This window comes from Saimiri boliviensis, chromosome 15 (assembly GCF_048565385.1).
Source record: "Saimiri boliviensis isolate mSaiBol1 chromosome 15, mSaiBol1.pri, whole genome shotgun sequence".
Lineage (NCBI taxonomy): Eukaryota > Metazoa > Chordata > Mammalia > Primates > Cebidae > Saimiri > Saimiri boliviensis.
In genome coordinates this window covers 67,477,223-67,497,692 of record NC_133463.1, presented here as the reverse complement: position 1 = coordinate 67,497,692, position 20,470 = coordinate 67,477,223, and the positions used below count along the sequence as shown (strand labels likewise).

General features: G+C 41.6%; 1 protein-coding gene across 11 annotated transcripts in view; it reads left to right on the top strand.

Moving 5' to 3' along the window:
* Positions 1–1,463: 1,463 nt before the first annotated feature.
* The window catches only part of SAMD12 (sterile alpha motif domain containing 12), a 509,648-nt gene continuing 490,641 nt past the window's right edge, over positions 1,464–20,470 (top strand). For 8 of the 11 annotated variants that reach the window (XR_012514162.1, XR_012514159.1, XR_012514160.1 and 5 more), the window contains exon 1: positions 1,475–1,661. Coding sequence is in view for 4 of the 11 variants with exons in the window: in XM_074387079.1 (XP_074243180.1) it covers positions 1,649–1,661 (13 nt within the window). In the remaining 7 variants the exon portion in view is untranslated. Of the gene's footprint in view, positions 1,662–20,470 lie in introns of all 11 variants that reach the window. The other 3 variants (XM_074387078.1, XM_074387077.1, XM_003933109.4) reach the window with 3 other exon arrangements.

Below are 20,470 nucleotides of genomic sequence, written 5' to 3'. Positions count from 1 at the left end.
TATTCAATCTAAGAAAATACTTAACACTTTGGTGATTTTATATACATAAAGTAGGGAAGCACCTGGATGTCAGTTCTTTCCAGATTTTAGAATGCTTAGCTGTATATTAGGTTAGAAAATTCTTTTTCCCATGGAAATTATGTATCATCAAGAGCATTTAATGGTTACATGCAGGTTTTTTTAAAGTACCTATACACATATTATTATATTACCCAATAGGAGGACGAAACATGTAATTAGTGACCAGAACAACAGGTATGCATGCATACACTTAGAAACAAAATTGTTTTGAATTTTTTTTTTTTTTCTGATGACCAAGAGAGACAAAAACGTGTAAGTGGTCATCATGGGAAGAATCCGATTTTTGTACGTCCTTATTTTACAGAAATTAACGTTATATATGGGTGACTGGGTGAATGTGGTACCAAATGCATTTCTGAACTCAAGGTCTTTAAAAGTCTTAACCCAGTCTTGAGCCAGATTTATTCCCGAGGCTATTCCCTTGCCTCCTCCAGCCACAACTGTATCCGTATTTCTACATGCAGGAAAAAAATGTTTGGAAACTTAATTTTTACCAGCTGTCAACTTGTATTGCTGTCCCCGTGATTCCCCTTATCCTGTCTGCTTATAGCATCCCCAGCACCTACAGTTAGGACGTAGGTTCAGAAGTTGAAGGAACACTGATTCTTAGGCACTGTTAATTATTAGGCCCTATCCCAGCTGTCGACAGGCTCCAAGGCTAGGCAAACTGAAAGCCTCCTATCCAGGAAGCCAGGCAGGCTTTCATCTGACCTCCTCAGGGGCAATCCTGGTTTCCAGACTTTGTTCCTAACAACCCCTTGGGGATGTTGCCTATTGGGGATTTTTAAGCTACTCTTCCTCCCCTGTACCCCATGCCAAGTATTTAGCCACCAGAACCACTCTATAGGATCAGACGACAGCTGTATCAGCGGCGGAATTTCCCCACAAAGCCCATACATCCAGAGTGCGAAGGAACAAGTTTCAGCCTCATCCTGGGCAGCGCTCTCTGGCCCAGGTGGAGAACCATCAGCGGCCAGTGGTTCTGCTCTCCCCACTAAATGGGTGCTTCAGGAGACCAGGGGGCGGTGCCGGCTGCCGAGGCCAGCGGACGAGCACGGGGAAGCTCATCACACAGCCGAACGCCACCTGCCCACCTCACCACACCTGCTACGGGCCAAACCGCTCGTCAAGGACTGGGAAGAGCTCAATCACGGGTCCCTACTACTCTTAGCACCGAACCGATCGCAGCGCACGGCCTCCTGGGAGATGTAGTCCGCACCGCTTCCCTCGACCCACACCCTCCCAGGCACTCCGGGTCCCCTCACAACTTCTCGGCCTGGACAGCTGAAGCTGGAGCTGCCGTCGGATCGTGGGGACCAGATGGCGCCCCGCGAAGGACTCGAGGTGCTCTCCCGAGTCCGAACGAAGGGAGGGAACTACACTTCCCAGGCCGCCCTGCGCGCGCCGAGCCGGGAGCCGGCTGCCTCGCTTTGCGTGACCGCGGCAGGTTGGTCCTGGAGCTGATGAGCGCAGAATATTTAGGCGAAAGCGAGAGGAGCGGGGGGGCGTGCGGGGCAGGAGTACCTCGCCGAGAAAATTATGCATGTGTTAGGAAAGCTCTGAGAGAATGGCTGTGGAAGGTAAGGGACGCTTGGGGCATTTTTAAGCTCCCTCTTAACCCGCGCACCCCAAGCCATCCCTCCCGGAGGAAGCTTGGCGATCGTGGGGGAGGCGAGGAAAGCGGGTGGCGGAGAGCGGGCCCCTTCCTCCTCCACCTCTGGGCACTCACCTGCGCCGCCAAGGCCAGTAGGCGCTTTCATTCAGTTGCTTTGGAGAGACGTGAAGGGTAGGTGCGCAAGACTTGGAGGTAGAAGGTGTGGAGAAGAGTGTCCCTGACGCGAAACGATATGCTGGACCTGGGGGGAGAGCCGGAGGGTCCGGCACGAGGTGCTGGCCCCGAGACGCCCTTTTTCAGCGCCCCCTCCCGCCGGAGCAGACTGCGTGGCCCCGGGGCTGGGGATGCTTGGTTGGCACCCCCTCACGTGGGAGACGTCCCCGGGCCAGGTGCGTCCTCCGGAAGCTTGGACTGGGATTGGGTCGAGGGCCCTTCGTCCTGTGCACCCAGCAGCGGCGGCCGCAGGTAGACCCAGAGGGTGGAGGTATCCCTACACCTGCCTCCGCTGTTAACAGCCAGCGCCCCGGGCTTAGCAAAGTTTCCAGGCAGGAAATGTAATCAGCCAGGGAAAAGAAGTGCAACAACCTCTTCGATTTGGGTGAATCCTTTTCTCTGAAGACCACTTTCTGCTTACAGTCAGTCTTGAGCTTCGGCTTTGCAGTTTTGACCTTACAGCCCTGCCTCCCTTGAACTTCCTGGTTGAAAGCAGCGTGCTCGTGAGGGGTCCCGAGTTTTTCGTTTCAGATTCTCTTACCTTGGAACACGAGCTTCCTTGTTTAGGGTAGTTTCTGAAGAAGGAAAAAAAAAATTGTGGACCAGAAGCGTTTGTGATGTCACATTAGAGGTCAAGCTGTGCCTGAATGATGGTGAGACGAAATGGGAGCGTCCGTTCACCTACAGAATTATGGTTCCTGAGTGCGGTCAGGTCAGAGGGGAACTGAGGCAGGGAGAGGAGGGCATGCCTGCTAGCTGCTTCAGGCGCCTTGCCAAAGGGAAATGAGCCTGTTCCTTGTAGGCTAGAGACAGAGACTAGAAGAAACCATAAGGGCTGGCTTGCTCCTCCCTCTCCTCCCTGCCCCAGGAGAAACAAACTGATCTAATCTGACTCTCGCTCACCTTATAATGACTGTCTTAACAACCCGAAATAGCAACAACCCAGCTCCTACACTCAGCACCCATAAACTCTAAAAACTCTTTGCCTTTGTGTTATCTCAGGTTCAGAGATCCACAGCCAGCCACTTCCAGCTTTCCTAACTTTATTAGCAAAAATGAAGTCCTCTCTCTTAACAAATATTTTTCTAGGTTTTCTTTTCTGTGCAAACGTACCGAAAGGGTGACAATCTGGCCTTTTTTGTTTGTTTTGGTTTGGTTTTTTGCATCGTTACCATTGATAGTCAAGACTTCAGATCAGATGCCAAAAAAAAAAAAAAAAAAAAAACCGAGATAAAGTTCATTTTGAGCTTAGACTAAGGATATGTTGACCTACTCCTGAAGTATCCCTTCTACGTCACCCATCAGATGACTCTGATATGATCTCTCCTCTTCACCACTCCTGTGTCCCCAAGAGAGGGACACTGCCCCTTGTTGCTAGTTCACACTGTTCTTGAAAACAATTTCTTGTTCACTGTAAGAAGTATAAATTTGTCCTATTTCTTGCCTGATGGGCGATTACACCAGTGAAGCCAGACTTTACGCAAACAAGAACTTAGGAAGGGAGTACATGTGGACGATGGAGAGTTTATTTTCTAGTGATTTATTTAGTTAAAGTACCTGTCTGGTTACCAGGTGATTCTGACTTTGATTCACAATGAGGTCTCAAATAATGAATTTGAATCTTTAACTGCAAATATGATTCCTATCTTTGGTCTTTGCAAAGACGTCAGCCTGGATCAGTCCCTTCCTAGTTACTCCTGCTTCGTCTTTCAAGCCTCAGAGAAAATGGCATTTCCTCTGGGAACCTGTCCTAGTCCTCCTTTTCCTTCTGCCTTCTCAGCAGTCTTTCCAGTCTATGGGAGGTGCCTCCTGCTCACATTTATCTTAACATTTAACATACTTAACCTGTCTCTTACTAGACTCTAAGCCCCTTGGGGGTTTGACTTGGACTTTATATTCCCAGTTCATAGCACAGTACTTGGCCCATAATAGGTACTCAGTGCTCATGAATTGCATGGCATATATGCTCATGGGAGCTTTTGTAACTGGTTCTATAAGGGTAAATGGGGCTTTCTTAGAAGCCTAAATGCCATACAGTAAGAGATGTCTGACAGATTTAAAGACAGGAGATTTTTAAAGGAAGTGTTCATCTTTTCAGTCTTTTATCTTGATGCCCCCAAAATTGTTTAGGGCGGTAGTTTACATCTACTGCCGAGTAACGTTGTCCCTGGGCACATTTGGGATATGTAGGAACTGCTGCTGGTGGCTGCTATTGGTATTTTGTGCCTGTGGCCAGAGATAATAAATGTCCTGCAGCGCCCTGCCATCCCGTATCAATTTGCCAAGCCATGGCATGTAATGACCAGTTTACTCAACTCTTTGAGAAATGCTGCTTCAGAGAATAAGGAGTTTTGCCAGAGGAACTGAAATAGAAAATACAGTATGGATTACTTAACAACTAAGCTATAGTTTTCATATCTGGAAAAAAAAATGGGCTCACTACTGGTTACTTGCTGGGAACATTGTGAGGATTAAATAAAGGAGAGGGCTTTTAGAAGGATGTCTGGAACCTGGATCCTAAGTAAATGTTACTTATACTCTCATCCCTGTTAAGAAAAGGTATGCTATTTGGCATGTGTTTTCTATCCTGAATTTTCACTTATTCATGCCAGCCAGTTTTTCTAATTAGTAACAAATTAGAAGGTTTTTACTATGTGTAACGTTTTTAAGTAAACTTGAACTTGTAAAAATGTTAATAGCAAGTAGTTCACTCACTCAGCCGAACCTGCAGCTGTGTGTTTAAGATGAAAAAGAGGTGCTCTTTGTTTATTGTTCTGTGGCCACTTTGGGTTATGTTTTCTTCTCAATTTAATTACATCATCCTACTTTTGTTTACTAACCTGATTGTGACCCATGTTTTGCATTTATGGGCAGCTTACAGGTGTGCATTCCAGCCACAGAACAGCGTAAAACCTTATGTTCTGTATTTGGAGTAGAATTATATTGGCATCCATTGTCTTTTTTAAAAACAAAAACAAAAACAAAGTGTCTTGTGAAGCAAATGAACAGGAGTAGAAACTAGGACCCTTAGGAAGGAGGTATCAGGGACCCCAAACTAATCCATTCTCTATGGACAGACTGTGTAGATGGTTGCCCCTGCTGATGTTTACTAACAGAAACAGGTTGCAATATTATTCAGGGAGAAGAAAAAAGTGGATTCATTAGGGACAGTGTCATATTCATCTCTGTATTCCAGGGATGGTGCCTGGCACTTCGGAGGCCCACAGTCATTGTTTCATGAATGACATATAAATGTATGCATCCCCAGAGCTAGAGAAGGGTTTTTTACTCCTCATGCCCAATTCCTTTTCTTGCTTTATCCTCAGAGATTTATGAAAAAAGTATGGAGAATGGACATTGTACATGGTAATTTCTGTTCCACGTTTGACAGCATAGCACCACTCACGTGGCAGAAGAATGGCTTCCAATATTCAACACTCACTTCTCTCCCCAAGAAAGACATGTTTAATGGAAGGCCATGTGCTCTTAATGACATCTGTATTAAGGGATCTGAATTTTCCATCAAAAATGAACAAATTGGCTTACCAAAATCTTCCGATAAGTCATTCAGTTCTCAGGTTCTATGTTTTTCTCCTGTAGGAGAGGGAAGAAACTACCCATCACCATTAATACTTTAAGGCTAAGTAATAATAACAGTGACTGGGAAAATGGGAAATGAGATAGCATCAAACATTTGTGACAAATAGAAGCAGTCATGGTAAACACTTGGCTTTGGCAGCCCCATAAATGATGACCCTTACCCAACTTGAATTCAGAACTGTATCACAGAGTAAAAGGAGTCACATGGGAGATAAAAAAACATCAATTTTATCACAAGGCTACAGTGGGTTATTTTTTCTGACTTTGGGTTGGAGGGTAAGTAGGCTTGCTGATATTGTACCCAGCAGCGAACTTACTCATCATAGGGGTGCCTCCCTCTATACTAGTGGTCCTCAACTTTTTTGGCACTAGGGATCAGATTCGTGGAAGACAATTTTCCCATGGAGGGGTATGGGGATGGTTTTGGGATGAAACTGTTCCGCCTCAGATCATCAGGCAGGAGTGGGCAACCTAGATCCCTCACATGTGCAGTTCACAGTAGGGTTTGCACTCCTATGAGAATCTAATGCCTCCGCTGATCTGCAGGAGGTAGAGCTCAGTGGCAATGCTTGCTTGCCCCACTGCTCACCTTCTGTTGTGTGGCCCGGTTCCTAGTAGGTCACAGACTGATACCAGTTTCCAATCCAGGGGTTGGGGCCCCCTGCTGTGTATCACTGACAGGCTGGAGAGCAGAGAGAACTTGGGCTCCTGCAGCAGGCAGGTGGGACCTGAAGGAAGAGGTGGGGAACCTATGCTTTGTGCCTTTTCACAGACTTGCTCATCAGACAGTTGACTTTTCCTCTCCTGAGGACGACTCAGAGGGTGAAGAGGGAGACCAGAAGTGTGATTCTGTTGGATTTCCCTCACAGGACACAAGAAGCTCCCTCCTGCCCCTGTGTGACTTTCTTGGTGCTAGCTCACCTGTGCTTTCCTATCTACCTTTTCTTGCTGAGAACATCATTTGAATGCACCTCTTCTACTGGTGGCATTTTCTAAGGGCAAGGACTGTGTCTCATGTCTCATCCATGAAGCTTGAATGAATGAATAGAGACAAATGAAGGAATGGGTGGGTTTATGACTGCTTTTGATTTCCACAGTAACTCTCATACACACTTGATGAGCGCTTCTAACTGTGTTCCTCTGCAGAGCAGATGTTATGAAAGCAACGAGACCATGGACACGTTTCCCTCATAGGTACTTATCCCTGCAGCAGCATCATGGTATGATTGTTAAACTAATTACTCCCTCATGCTCTCCCATCCCTTCCCAAGGGTCTTTTTTTTCTTATTTTTAATATGTCCTCTAGACCACCAAATCTGACTTTCCTGCTCTAGCGGTTTCTGTTGATCACTTTGTTTTAGGAGGGAGAATGGCGACTAGAAGTTCACCATTGAAGATTCCTGTCCAGTGACTGTGTGAACAAGAATTGGGTCCTCCAGGTTTCAAAGCTAGTTTGAAACCTGCTGTGGCAGTGATCCCTGCCACCCCCATCCCTTATGTAGCCCTCTTAGCTAGTTCAGACAGGGCTTCAGTCTAATTGTACAGATGTATTGCCTAGCCCATCCCTTCCTTTTATGTCACCCTTTCTTTCTCATCTGCCTGGCTGTTCTCTCATGCCTGATGAAACAAGGGCTGGGGCTGAGAAGTGGAACTGGGAAATCTTTGCTGGTGTAGCTGTGCTCGGTAATGATGAGTCACACTGGATGATGGGGTGACATGTTATAAGGGTGGGGGAAGCTGGGGATCTGAAGCCCATGCTTGAACACTGGCGAGTGAGTGTCAGCTGTTGTGCATTTAATTAATTAGAAAGAGGGGATGGTGCAGATCCTCATTCACTGGCATTCAAGCAGGTTGTGCATTTCTGTTGATAAACAGTTGAGTAGCACTCATGTACAGGGAACTCTGTGAGATGTGGTGGAGAGTCTAATAAAGAAGGGAGCTTAGCCCACTCAGCCCCCTGCCAGCCCAAGCCCTCCCCTGCAGCCTTCACTTGGGGGAGGGAGATAGAGAAGCAGATTAGGCTGAATGATACAAGTGCTAAATAAAAGTACAAGCACCATAACGTGGGAGGTCTGAGAACAAATGGAGCATTTAGTTATGAGCTGGATGGGGATACCCTAACGAAAGGAGTAGCATTGAGTGAGATTTTGAGTAGGATTTTGATGTGTGGGAATCGGGCAAAGGGCATGAAACTGAGTAGTGCTGTATAATGCATGCTTCCTAATGGATTTCCCCCACATCCCAGGGATGTGGCAGTTGAGCCCTTCATAGGAAGGAAAGTGAATGGGGAGCCTCCTAACTCATGCCTGGTAAAGTCCTTTTCTTAAGGGCTCTATTATCTGCTTGGCCAAATCTGCCACACTCCCCGCAGTCCAGTTGGATCTTGCATATGGTCCTTTTGAAACCACAAGAGCAACTGAAGAAAGCTGCTCTCTTGTAAATCAAGCTGATTCCTCCCCAGTTTTCTGAAGTGAAATGTGGCAGCACCACCTGCTCTGAGCTGGCTCATGAGAGCAAACATGGCTATATTTAGTCTGATTTTTCTAAAGTGTGGGTGCAAGAAGCTACTTGTACAGCTCACCTCCCATGTGAAGAGCAGGACAGGATGGCAGCTGTCAGGTGGCAGCGGCGGCCCACCTCACTGCCTGCAGCAGCCTCCTTCCCGGAACGCTGGGGCTGGCAAGAGCCCCTTGGCAAGTTTTATTCCTTTGCTCCTCCCTACTCCCTGCCCTTCCTGCTGCAGAAAGTGTTTGTGTTCTATTTGGCAAATCCTGAGTCTCAAGTGATTTGACAGATGTTTGTGAATTGGCTATGGGGTGTTGTTCTTGGAGCTACAGCTGCCCTTGAGACCTGGGGTACAGAATGGGCTCAGCCCTGCTCCTGGTTTTTCACTGCCTCCACAGTGCACGACTCTCCCCTTGGGGATCATAACAGTCACTGTGTCATCTTTAAATGTGCAAGATTGGCAACCAGACTAGATGTGAACCCCAGCTCCACCCAGGACCTGCTGGGTGCCTCAGTAATCCACTGAACAGCTCTGAGACTCCTTTGCCTGTCTATCAAATGAGAATATTAATGGTTATGACCTCATAGCATGTTGAGAAGGTTCAGCTAGTACAGGGGAAGCTCTTAAGGCCTGGTTTGTGGTAGGTGCTCATTAAACACTGAGTAAGATGTTAGACAAGATGATGGTGATGATGCTGTCTGTTTCACCTTGTCTTCCTGCCATACTTAGGAAAGCATCTAAGCCATTTTTATAGCCCCATGATATTACAGGCTGGCTCAATGAGGTAATGTAGGTTATCAAGTTGGAAGAACACCAACAATGTGTAATTGATAAAATGCAAGGTATCCTCAGCTTAAAATGTACTATTTGATGTATTCATTATCTGACTCTGTACAGTTATGAGGCAACAGAGGGAAGTAAAAGTTATGAGTATATTCACTAAAGACTCATCACTTACATAATTTTTCTCTACCACAAATTTACTTGCCACTTAACACCAGCTATTTTGTAGCCTGGTCTCTTTCTGATTGCCTGATCATCACCCATCCATATATGTATGCAAAGTAAGTTGATTGCAAGGAAATTCCAGATCTTGCAAAAGAGAAAATAGTTCATCGACTCCATGAAAGTGACATTGAGAAACTATTGGAATAATATGCCATAGCCCAATTAAGATCTGACTGAGCTAGGCCAGACAACCATTAAAGAAGAGAAAATTGACTAGAATATTGACTTGATAGGGATTAAAGAGAAATATTAAGACCTTTTGGGGATTAAGAGAAGTCTTTAGTGAACAGAGATGCTCTAAATATTTTTGGGAAAATGTTTCCTTTATATTTGGGCTACGAAAAGTCAAGTATGAAATGAAAGATATTTTGTACTGAAAACATAAGTCCTGTTGCTAAAGTTATATGACCAAAAAAAAAAAAAAGGTTTCTTTTTTGTTCTAAGAATTAACACATATTTTCAATTATAAGCTAAATTTGGTTAAATACCAGATAAATGTCCCTGTCTCTCTTTTCAGGATGAAGTACCATTCAAACTCTTTCACTATTAATTTTGAAACTCTAGTCCCCGTTGCAATTCTAATCCCCCTTTTTCTTCATTTCTCACTCTTTCAGGGTTTTCTATTGGTATTTAAATTGGCTTTAAACTTTGGGTTGTTTGGATGCATTTTACATACAGTAGAATCAGCTTTTATAGTACTTTAAGTTTTGGTAAATGAATTAAGAGAAGTCGTTAGTGAAAAGAGATGCTCTAAATATTTTGGGGGAAAATGATCTCCTTTATACTTGGGCTATGAAAAGTCAGGTATGAAATGAAAGACATTTTCTCCTGCTGACGTATGTCCTGTTGCTGAAGTTATATAACAAAAAATGGTTTCTTATAACCACTACCACCGTCAAGAAACAGAACAATTCATATACCTTGTAAAGTTTCCTGTGTCCCTTTGTGGTCAGTCCTTCCCTCCACCCAGAGCCCCTGATAAGTACTGCTGTGAATTCTGTCCCTGGGACCATAGAATGGAATAGTTGAAGTTAGGTTTACTACAGAACTAGACAAATGGCTGCCTAGATTTTTACCTTTTCTAGATTTCATATAGATGGTATTATACGCTCTGTTGCCAGTTGAGTCTTGTTTCTTTCACTAAGTGAAATGCATTGAAATTCTTCCATGTTGTTGCATGATTCAATAGTTCAGTTCTTTTCATAGCTCACTATTATTCCATGGAGTATCTAAACAGCCGTTTATTCACCAATTGAAGTACATTTAGTTTGTTTCCAGTAATTGGTAATTATGAGTAAACCACTAAAAAGCAGTTGGTTACAGGTTGTTGTGGGAACCTAAGTTTATTTCTCTGGTGTAAATAGATAGAAGTGTGATTTTCAAGTCATATAGTGCATATGTTTTAACTTTATTAGAAACTGCTGAATGGTTTTCCAGATTGGTGGTGTCTCACATGTGTTCTTTATTTGTATTTTTCACCCTGTGCTTATCTTCTGATAATGAGGACCTCACAAAGATAAGAGAGTTAGATTAATGGGGCTATACAGGTAGTTAGATGGGATTAGAAAGACAGTTTTCCAGAGGTGAGTTTCTTGAGCTACGCTGCTACAAGATTGAGCAGCATAACTATGGCAGATGTTAAGTATAGGCACCAAGCATGGATATAGTTCAGAAATGCCACTTGTTTTGGCATATAAAAGAAGGCTTCTAAATAGTAACTTGTAATAAGAATTTGTCATCAAGTTGTGTTTTTTGACTTTGCTGTTGTTGTAGAAAAACAATTAGATAAGGAAAACAGGCCAGGGAGAGCTTATTTGGGGGGGGGGAAATTAGGTCAGAAAGGAAAGGACTAATTTTGAGAGGTTACAGAAGGCGAGTTTAGCTAGAATGGGAAAAACTTACCTATCCCTGAAAAGAATTGCTCTTGCCTGCCGAGGTTTGTTATGGACTCCATCTCGTGAAGCCTGAGAAAAGGTCAGTTTCTTGTATGGTTAAGTTTTGGGGATGGCAGGGGTAAGGTTATATTTTGCTGCCCTGGGTGATTCTGATTTAGAACAGTCTTGCAACAGGTGTCCATTTATACAATGGATGCAGTGCTCGGTTCACTTGCAAAGACCACATTTTACTCAGCCACATATTGGTTATGGGGCCTGATAGTGGGATTGTTTTCAAGTGCAAAAGACTATCTTGGAGATGTGATTTGGATACTGACATATTGGGATTTTCCAGGGCTTCCCACTGGTCTCTGGAACCATAGAATGGAGTATTTGAATTTAGGGTTACTACAGAACTCCGAGGCAAATGGTTGCCCTAATACTTGTTGTCTGAGGTTGTAACATGTGAACATTTCAGTTGAGGGTTTTGTTTTTGTTTTTGGAGAATATGCCTGTGCAGTACATGGAGGAAAAAATGTGATGTTATTAACCAGGCTTCCATAGGTGTACTTTGTGCTTGATTTGGTTTGAAGTTTGTCTGTTGCCTGCTTGATGACCAGTGGTGTTTTTGGTGGAAGAGAAGGTGAAACTAGTAACCAAGAAATTAGGATAGTGATAGAGAAGGGGATGGTGTTGGAGATGGAGCATCAAATCCTAGCCTCAGTCAAGTCATTACCCTTTTTTTTTTTTGATCTCTTTTCATCTCTGAGAGTAGCACCAGGTATGTATCAGTGCTTTGGGATGCCGTAGTCCTGCCTTTCATTTTTTTCTGCTTTCTAAGTTTGTTTTCTAAGCATTTCTTTCTGCTTTCTAAACTTTTTTACATTGTGGTCATTTAGTAGATAATTTTGCCTGGATAAATGGGATTGCTATTTTGTGTTAGTCATCTAGGGAAGTATATCGTGGATAAGGTATTTATTTCCCATCACTCAGAAGTACACTGAGTACCTACCATATGCCAGGATCTAGAAGAATTTGATTTATAGTTAGATAGTAGGGTGGCTAAGCTTAGGAAAACCAGGTGTGCCAGAGTTTGAGCTCTTAGGCAGTGTTTCCTTAGACGGTAAGATTCTCCTGGGGCACTTGATAACATCCATATTCCTACTTCCCACACTAGGATAATCTTTTCAGGTAAATCAGAAATAGGGGCCTGAATCTAACATGCATCCTGAGTCTTTCTTACTAAACTTATTCAGGAAACACTGACTGATCTAAGGGCAGAGTTCTTAATGTAAGATCACAAGAGGAAACCAAAGGATTTCCTGAGACCCTTGACCCCCTTGCAACTGTAGGCACAATTTGTATCTGAAAATTATATGTATTTTCATGGGGAAAGAGACTGGAGCTTTCATTCTATTCTCACAAGGGCTAAAGATAGTGACCTCCAATCCATGAACACATGTATTTGACTTTTTAAATTCTCTAATCTATTGGCAGTGCCTACAACCATATCTGGCTAACAGAAGCAATCAACTATTTGTTGAGTAAACCAAAACCTAATTTTATTTTGTGATTCTTCTGAGCCAGGATTTGTATGCCCTCTCTCTAAAACTTAGTTTTCATAATGCAATGAACTATGTGAGTTTTTCTCCTGTCTAATCATTGAGAGAATTTAGGTCCAGAAAAGTTAAGTAATTTTCCTGAGGTCACACAGCTAATTTGTGGTAGAACTGGGCTTTGTGGCTATGTCTGCCATATGCCAGATTCCTTGCTTTTCACTCTGCTGTATTGCTTTCTGATTTGTCCAAGTTTGATAATTTGGTTCTGATTTACTAGTTGTTTTTTGGAAACCTTTGTTACTTAAGAAAAATGGCATTATAATAAAAACAAAAAATTGCTTAATTGGGCTCTGCAATGGGGAAAATTCTTTTGGATTTTTGGATGAAATTTTCAGTGGAGTGTTTATTTTAGTATTAGCTTTCTATACTTTTGCTTTCTCTCTTTTTACGGAGCTCCAGGTCTTGGAGTTTTCTCATGCTGCCTTCCAAATTCACCTGTATCCCAGCATGCAATTGGTGTAAATTGCTACTTTAAGTATTCACTGTGCACTTGCTATAAGCTCAGCGCTTTGAATGGCACTGGGAAATACAAAAGAATCTACGGCTATTGAACTTACTGCTCCTGAAACTTACAGTCCAGTCAGAGCTTCAAGATTTCTGTCATAAATGTGTCACAGCAAAAAAAAAGGTTGGGACGTGGGCAGGGCATGTGAGCAGGAAGGCTCAATAGGGGCTGTGCTCGGAGCTGCCATACCCACAGCAATGGTCCTCCCACTGCCCCAGACTCCCCTGGAGAGGTTATTATATGGATTTGTTTTGTTTTTTAAATAGAATGAACTAACTGCAATGGAAAGTTTGCTCACAGTCTGGAAAGATTGAAAAAACAAGGGAGAAGCTAAAGTAATGTAGTAATAGGGTGATAAGGATATTAGAAGGGCTTCTTAGGTGAAACAGAAGATAGGATTTGGGACTGTTTAGTTCTAAGGAGTGATAGATACATAATTGCTTCCAACTCTTCAAGACTCTGCACTGCCAATAAAATAAAGTCCAAATCTCTTGGCATTTAGGGCCCCTCCCAGATTGGCAGGATTTCCTGCTCCAGGCTGATGTCCCTCTCTTTACCCTTAGGAATCTTCCTGAATCTTCAGCCAAGCTCAGCTACTGTTTCCTGGGCTCTTCGTGTACATTTGGCTGCAGATGATAGTAAAATAAAAATTCATGACGTAGTCCATAATGAAGCAGATGTGTAACCGTAAACAGTGTGGTACAGAAGTGCTCAGTGAACCCACTTTGTGGGTTGTTCTCCTTTGTCTTTGAACTGCATGGTGGCTGGAGGTGCTTCTGACAGTTTTCACTTTGCAAACTTTTGTTCCTTGATGTAGCCCACCGCGCTATGACCACCCTCACTCACAGGTGCACTAAAAATTTGGGTGACTTATTATCTTACTTGTTTTTATTCTATCTTTGAAAAATGTATGTATAGCTCACATTGATTTCAGTGTTTTATATTAGACATGTTTGGGATCTTTATTTAGAAGTTTAGGTTTTTAGGACCAGAAATATGTTGTAGGAACATAACTCCTGTTTATATCAATTAACTTACGGTAAATTGGGTTCATTATATGTCGTGTCACTTAAAGTTGTCGTTTTCTAGAACCTATTGAGGACCATTAAATGAGGACTTACCACACCTTGGACCCCTCCTGTCTTTGTTGAGGCTGTTCTTCCCTCCTCTAGTGCCTTCTGCCCACATGCTCACACGTGGTGCTTTTCAAATCCTTTCAGTACTCTGGGAAGGCAAGGCAGGCGGATCACCTGAGGTCAGGAGTTTGAGACCAGCCTGGCCAACATGGCGAAACCCCACCTATACTAAAAATACAAAAATTAGCCGGGCGTGGTGGCATGTGCGTGTAGAGCCAGCTACTCCGGAGGCTGAGCCAGAAGAATCGCTTGAACCAGGGAGGGGGAAGTTGCAGTGAGCCGAGATGCCATTGCACTCTGACCTGGGCAACAGAGTGAGACTCCATCTCAAACAAAACAAAACAAAACAAAACAAAAACAGAAATCCTTCTATCCTTCTACATATATGACATCTAAGGCAAGAGGAAAGGTGAGCAAGAGTAGGAGATTCCCTCATGTGAGAAAAGTGGGATTGCCAGACAGTGCAGGACTTAAGGGATGGGACAAGGAGCAGAAAGTAGGAAACTGAAGGAGACAAGCAGAGACAGCCAGTGGTGGTGGACACACCATTTCCGAATGGGGTGTGTCAGTGAGGCGAGATGCACAGCCAGCCAGCAAGGTGTGTGCTAGGAAGTGCCCACTGGGCTTGGCAAGCAGTAAAGGGCGTTCTGATGAAATGGGGAGGCAAATTCATATAATAATGTTTTCAGGATTAAATGGGTGATGAGAAGGCTACTCCTGATGAAATGAAAAGATGGAAATGTATTGAAGTAGAAAGAAGAAATAGTTATAGCAAGAGAGAGATGAAGGTCAATATAAATGTGGCAAGATGCTGAAAGAAGGAAGATAAAGGGTTATACCTAGACCAGAAACATGTTAAAGGAAAGTTTTATAAAAGGTAGAAAATACTTTAGAGTGTTTATTGACTAGGCACATTGACTTAGTGGAGAGGAACATTTTGAAGATAGAAAGGATAGAAGAGATGACTGAAAGAGCAAGGGCCACCAGGAATTTAGATGTCCTAGCCCTTAGAGAAGGTACTGTTCCTGCTGGAAGATACAGGTGCTGGGTAGGACAGATAAGGAGTATTATACCTGCAAAGTAAATACATAACTATGAAAAATATTCCTGTACTACATGATTGGCATTATTCTAGGTGTTTGTCATATATTAACTCATTAATCTTCACATCAACCCTTTCAGGTAGGTATGATTATCATCCCTATTTTCAAATTTAAAAAGGGACTCAGAAAGCTTAACTTGCTCATGGTCACACAGCTAATAAGCTGTAGAGTTGAAATTTGATAAAGATGCTGCCTAAAAAGATGTTCATCCAATTTCCTAATTAGGACATTTGGGAATACTGGATCAGGACTTTATCATCTTCAGAATTTTCTTTACAAATGGGACTATTTACTATTCCTTGTTAATTCATTTATTTTGCAATAACTCACTCCAGGTAGGGTAGGAATGGAATAGGAGGGCTTCTAATTCTCAAAGCTTGGGGGAGGATATAATTTTCAGAACGTGAGTCATTTTCTGGAGAGATTAAGCCTTGGTAGGTGCTTGCCTATGGAGTAGGGCTTGGGTGTACCAGCCAGCCAGGTGGTATCATGAGGGTACTCTGGCCTTACAGCTTGGGGTTGGGATTTAAGTGAAACAATAGAAAGTAGGGGGAGTATCAAAAAGAAAAGGTAAAAAAGATGCTGAAAATAAACTTGGTCAACTTCACAATTTTGTCAAGACAGACACATGATCTCCATTTCTGCCTCCTATCTCTGCTTCCTTCCTGCTCTTAGAGGCTTTAAGATTTAGATTTCTAGGGTGTTGCCGTTTTTGCCCCTGTTTTTTTTTTAAATTTTATTGCATTTTAGGTTTTGGGGTACATGTGAAGAACATGCAAGATTGTGGCATAGGCACACACGTGGCAATGTGATTTTTAAGGCCCCTGGTTTTAATGGTAAAGGAGAATGATTCTTCTTGACTAATGCTCAGTCTATTGCTTGCTAAGTACCACTATGCAGCCTTATGAATCCTGCCTCCTCTGACTGCTTTGCCTGGCCAGGGTTTTGTTTTGTTTTGTTTTCAACTGAAACTCAATAGCTGATAGCTTTGACACTTGCATGTTTGCTGGGGTTCAACCCAGGGCCATCATTACTGAAATCATGCCACCTAGCTTTACATATACTCTGTCCTTTCCAAAATACAGTTTCTCATCTGAGCCACTGTTGATACCCTGGCAGCTGGAACAGGTGCTCTTCCTCCCGTTTCACAAACAAGGATGTGAAGACTCCCTTACCCAGGGTCACGTAATTAGCCACAAAGCTTGGATTTAGAACTTGATATCTTGAGCCTTTTTCTTGAGCTTCCATTATGGAAGCTTCCAAATGGGACATTAAAAGAGAACCAGAATCTTAAATTATGGATGAAGGCAGCCAGAGGAGGGCCAAGATCTTGTGGCTCTCCAAGGTGCCTACTGCATGGCTCAAAGTGATGAGAGTTTAAGTTCCTTTTGTTTTTCCCTAGTGTTTTGTTAATTGACTCTCCAATACCAGATATTCTAAATTTCCATATTAAGCTAATTATTTGAAAACATATTTTCTGGGCATGAAAACTCTTTGTATTCACCAGAGCAACAAAAAAATTATAAAAACACAAATAAGAAACTAACAATACCAGTTATTAACATTTATTAGGCACTCACTGATAATTAGCAGCCAGAATTGCTCTTCAGTCAGTGAACCCTGGTACATACAGCTATGCTGGTCATTGATGATCAGTATAGGTTCTGATGGGTTTGTGTTCAGGCCATACTGGAGGGTTGTTACTTGTTTTGAATATCCCACTTGCTCACAATAATCCTATGAGATGATGATTAATATTATCTCCATTTCCTTTTTTTTTTTTTTTTTTTTTTTTGAGACGGAGTTTCACTCTTTTTACCCAGGCTGGAGTGCAATGGCGCGATCTCGGCTCACCGCAACCTCCGCCTCCTGGGTTCAGGCAATTCTCCTGCCTCAGCCTCCTGAGTAGCTGGGATTACAGGCACACGCCACCATGCCCAGCTAATTTTTTGTATTTTTAGTAGAGACGGGGTTTTACCATGGTGACTAGGATGGTCTCAATCTGTTGACCTCGTGATCCACCTGCCTGGGCCTCCCAAAGTGCTGGGATTACAGGCATGAGCCACCATGCCTGGCCTCCATTTCCTTTTTTTAAAAAAAATTTCATAGCATCTTAGAAAATATCTCCATTTCCTAGATGAAAAAATTGAGGCCTAGAAAGATTAAATAATTTTTCTAAGGCGAGCAGCTAGCAAGTGAGGAAGAATTCAAACCCAAGTTCAGATGACTTCAGTGTTTGATCTCTTGCCACTAAATAAGCCTACTAACATACCTCAGAGTTACCCCAAGGATTATTAACATTTCCTTCTGTGCTTTATATAAATGACTAGCTATACTTGGAGTAACATAAGCTATTCTTGCAAATCTTATTAGTTATTGATAAAATATTTGTAAAAATGTATTTTTTCACTTTCTTTTGGGAAATGTATGTAAGCACAATGAGTAATCATACAGCCCTCAATTAGGCCAGTGATGGGAACTTGAGAAGGCAACAAGTAACTGTTCAAGTTTCAAAAGGTATCATCCCTTTCTGTTCTGTCCCTGGGATTTTTGATGGTCATTGTCGAGGCTAAAAACTTAGAAAACACTTAGCTTCTCTCATGAAAGGCATATCTGTGCTGGCCCAAATGGGAGGTCTTTGCAATATAAAGATGGTATCAATCCTAGCACTGTGGGAGGCCAAGGTGGGCAGATCACCTGAGACGCAGAGTTTGAGACCACCCTGACCAAATGGAGAAACCCCATCTCTACAAAAATACAAAATTAGCCAGGTGTGGTGGTGCATGACTGTAATCCCAGCTACTTGGGAGACTGAGACAGGAGAATCACGGAACCTGGGAGGTGAAGTTTGCAGTAAGCCAAAATCGCACTATTCCATTCTAACCTGGGCAACAGAAGCAAAACTCCATTTCAAAAACAAACAAAAAAGACAATATCTAAGTTATTTATAAACTCACTGTTACAAGATATTTATTAACCTGTGCTCATCTATCTTTATCACAGCCTACTGATTATCCACATACATTACTTTTATTTGATGATTTTGATGATGACATTTTATTCTTGTAATCAGCAGTATATTCTTTTAGCAAGGTTTTCTACCCATCTTTTTCTTTTAGGGTTTCATTTTGGTTTGGCCTGTCTAGTCATCCCCCTAATGTTTCATTGGTCTTTTCTTTTTCTTCGTATACTGTGGAGGCTGTTCAGCTATTTTTATCTTAATGTTTTAAAATCCTTGATTAAACATTCAGAAACACTGTAGCTCTTACATTCAACCACTATATTTCTGTGACCTTTTAGTGCTGTTATTTCTAAATTAGGATTTGGTTTTTAGGTAATAAAACATCTTATATGCAAATATTTATCAAATGCTTAGTTGTATACCAAGTATTATGGCTTAGAAACATTCTCTCTGATGCTAACATTGTGGTTATTCCCATTTTGTATATGAGGCAACAGGCTCTAGGTAGGTAACTTCCTTGGTACCATTTAGTGGAAGAAGCAGAAGTGAAGTCTGTTATGTATGTATAGTTGAAATCATCATTAAAATAGTGGCTAAATATATCCAGTACTATATGCCAGAAGTATGATAGGCACTTTATATAGGTAAAATTTAGATTTTATTAAAGATATACATTAACATAATTTTAAAAATTAGTCATTGTCTTAAAATTTTTGCTTAGTAATTTGTTATTGTTTGCTGTGTTCTATAAAAGTATTACTAATTTAAGTAAAAACTTCCCTTATTAAATTTTCTTCCAATACATTAATATATTAGGAATCCTATCAATTTCTTCTCATTGCAGAAATTTCCCCCAAAGAATTCTGAAATATGTTCCAAATAGGTCGTTTTGTTCTCTTGACTTGCTCCATGGCTGTTGCCTTTGGATTTCCTTTCTCCATTGCCCATGGGGTGCCTTTCTCGTCTTTGTGTTAGTTTTGCACTAGGATCCTGAGTGTTCTTTGTTTTCACCTTGGTTTTGATGGAGTACATCCTCCTGAGAAGAGCTACCTGGGAAGCACAGTTTTGATAACTTGCGTGTCTAGAAAAGATTTTATTCTACTCTTGTACTTAATTTATAAGTCGACTGGATTTAAACTTTTTTTTTTAAAGTTGGAAATTATCTTTCCTCACAATTTTCAAATATCTAATATATTCTAGTTTCCAGTCACATTTTTGAAAAATCTGAAGCCACTCTGATTTTTGATCTTATGTATAAAACAGTTATTCTTGAAATTATTGAATCTTTTCTCTAGTATTAGTGTTCAGAAATTCCATGAGAATATGCCTAGGTATGAGTCTATTTTGTCCACTATGTTGTATATTTAGTGGTGTTTCTGAATGAAAACTCATATTGTTCGTTTCTGAGAATTTTTTGAATTATTTATTTGATTTTATTACTTCTGTTTTCTTCAGCTTTTATTTTTGAGATGACAAATTGGCTGGACTGGTTCTTATTTTTTAAAGTCTATGTTTGCTATTTTTAGTCTGTTATTTTTGTTTTATTTGTGGATATGTTTTTCATGTTTCTGTGGTATTTACAATTTCTACATAATTTTTAATTTTTAAGACCTTGGTTTTTGGGAAGAAAAGTTATCCTATTTTGTGGATGTAATATTTCTATGTTTTATTGATTATCATTTATTAATGATATTTTAATTTTCTTAAGTGTCCTCCCGTTTTTATAGTTCTTTCTTCCTAATTGTTTTTGTTTGTTCATTCTGATCTCCTTTTATGTTAAATGTTTTCTTCAAATATTTGACAATATTAGAGACTTTGCTCATATTTGAGTGGCCCACTTTGAAAAAAAAAAAACATTGCACACCCTCTAGGTATGAATGGGGCTTGTTGATCATCATCTTTATTGTAAGATCCATTGGCTGATCAGAGTGAGGGTCTTCTTACATCAGACTGTTTAGATCTTTTTTAATAGGCTGGTTAATTACCCAGAGAAGAACCAGTATTTGAACTCCCAATTTCTGATTCCAGAGTTTGTATCTCTGTCCATCCATTTTACTAACTTTCAGATAAGGTTCAGTGTCTATGTACATTTTATTGTGTTGTCTCTAAGAAAGTTAGCAATTGAAATGTAGATTAGGCATTCTCATTTCTGAATATAATTCCTTTAATCAGGGATTCCCTTCTACTATAATCGTAATTTTTTTTAATTGCATTTGAGCACCCAGAAGAATGCCTGGTGCACAGTAGG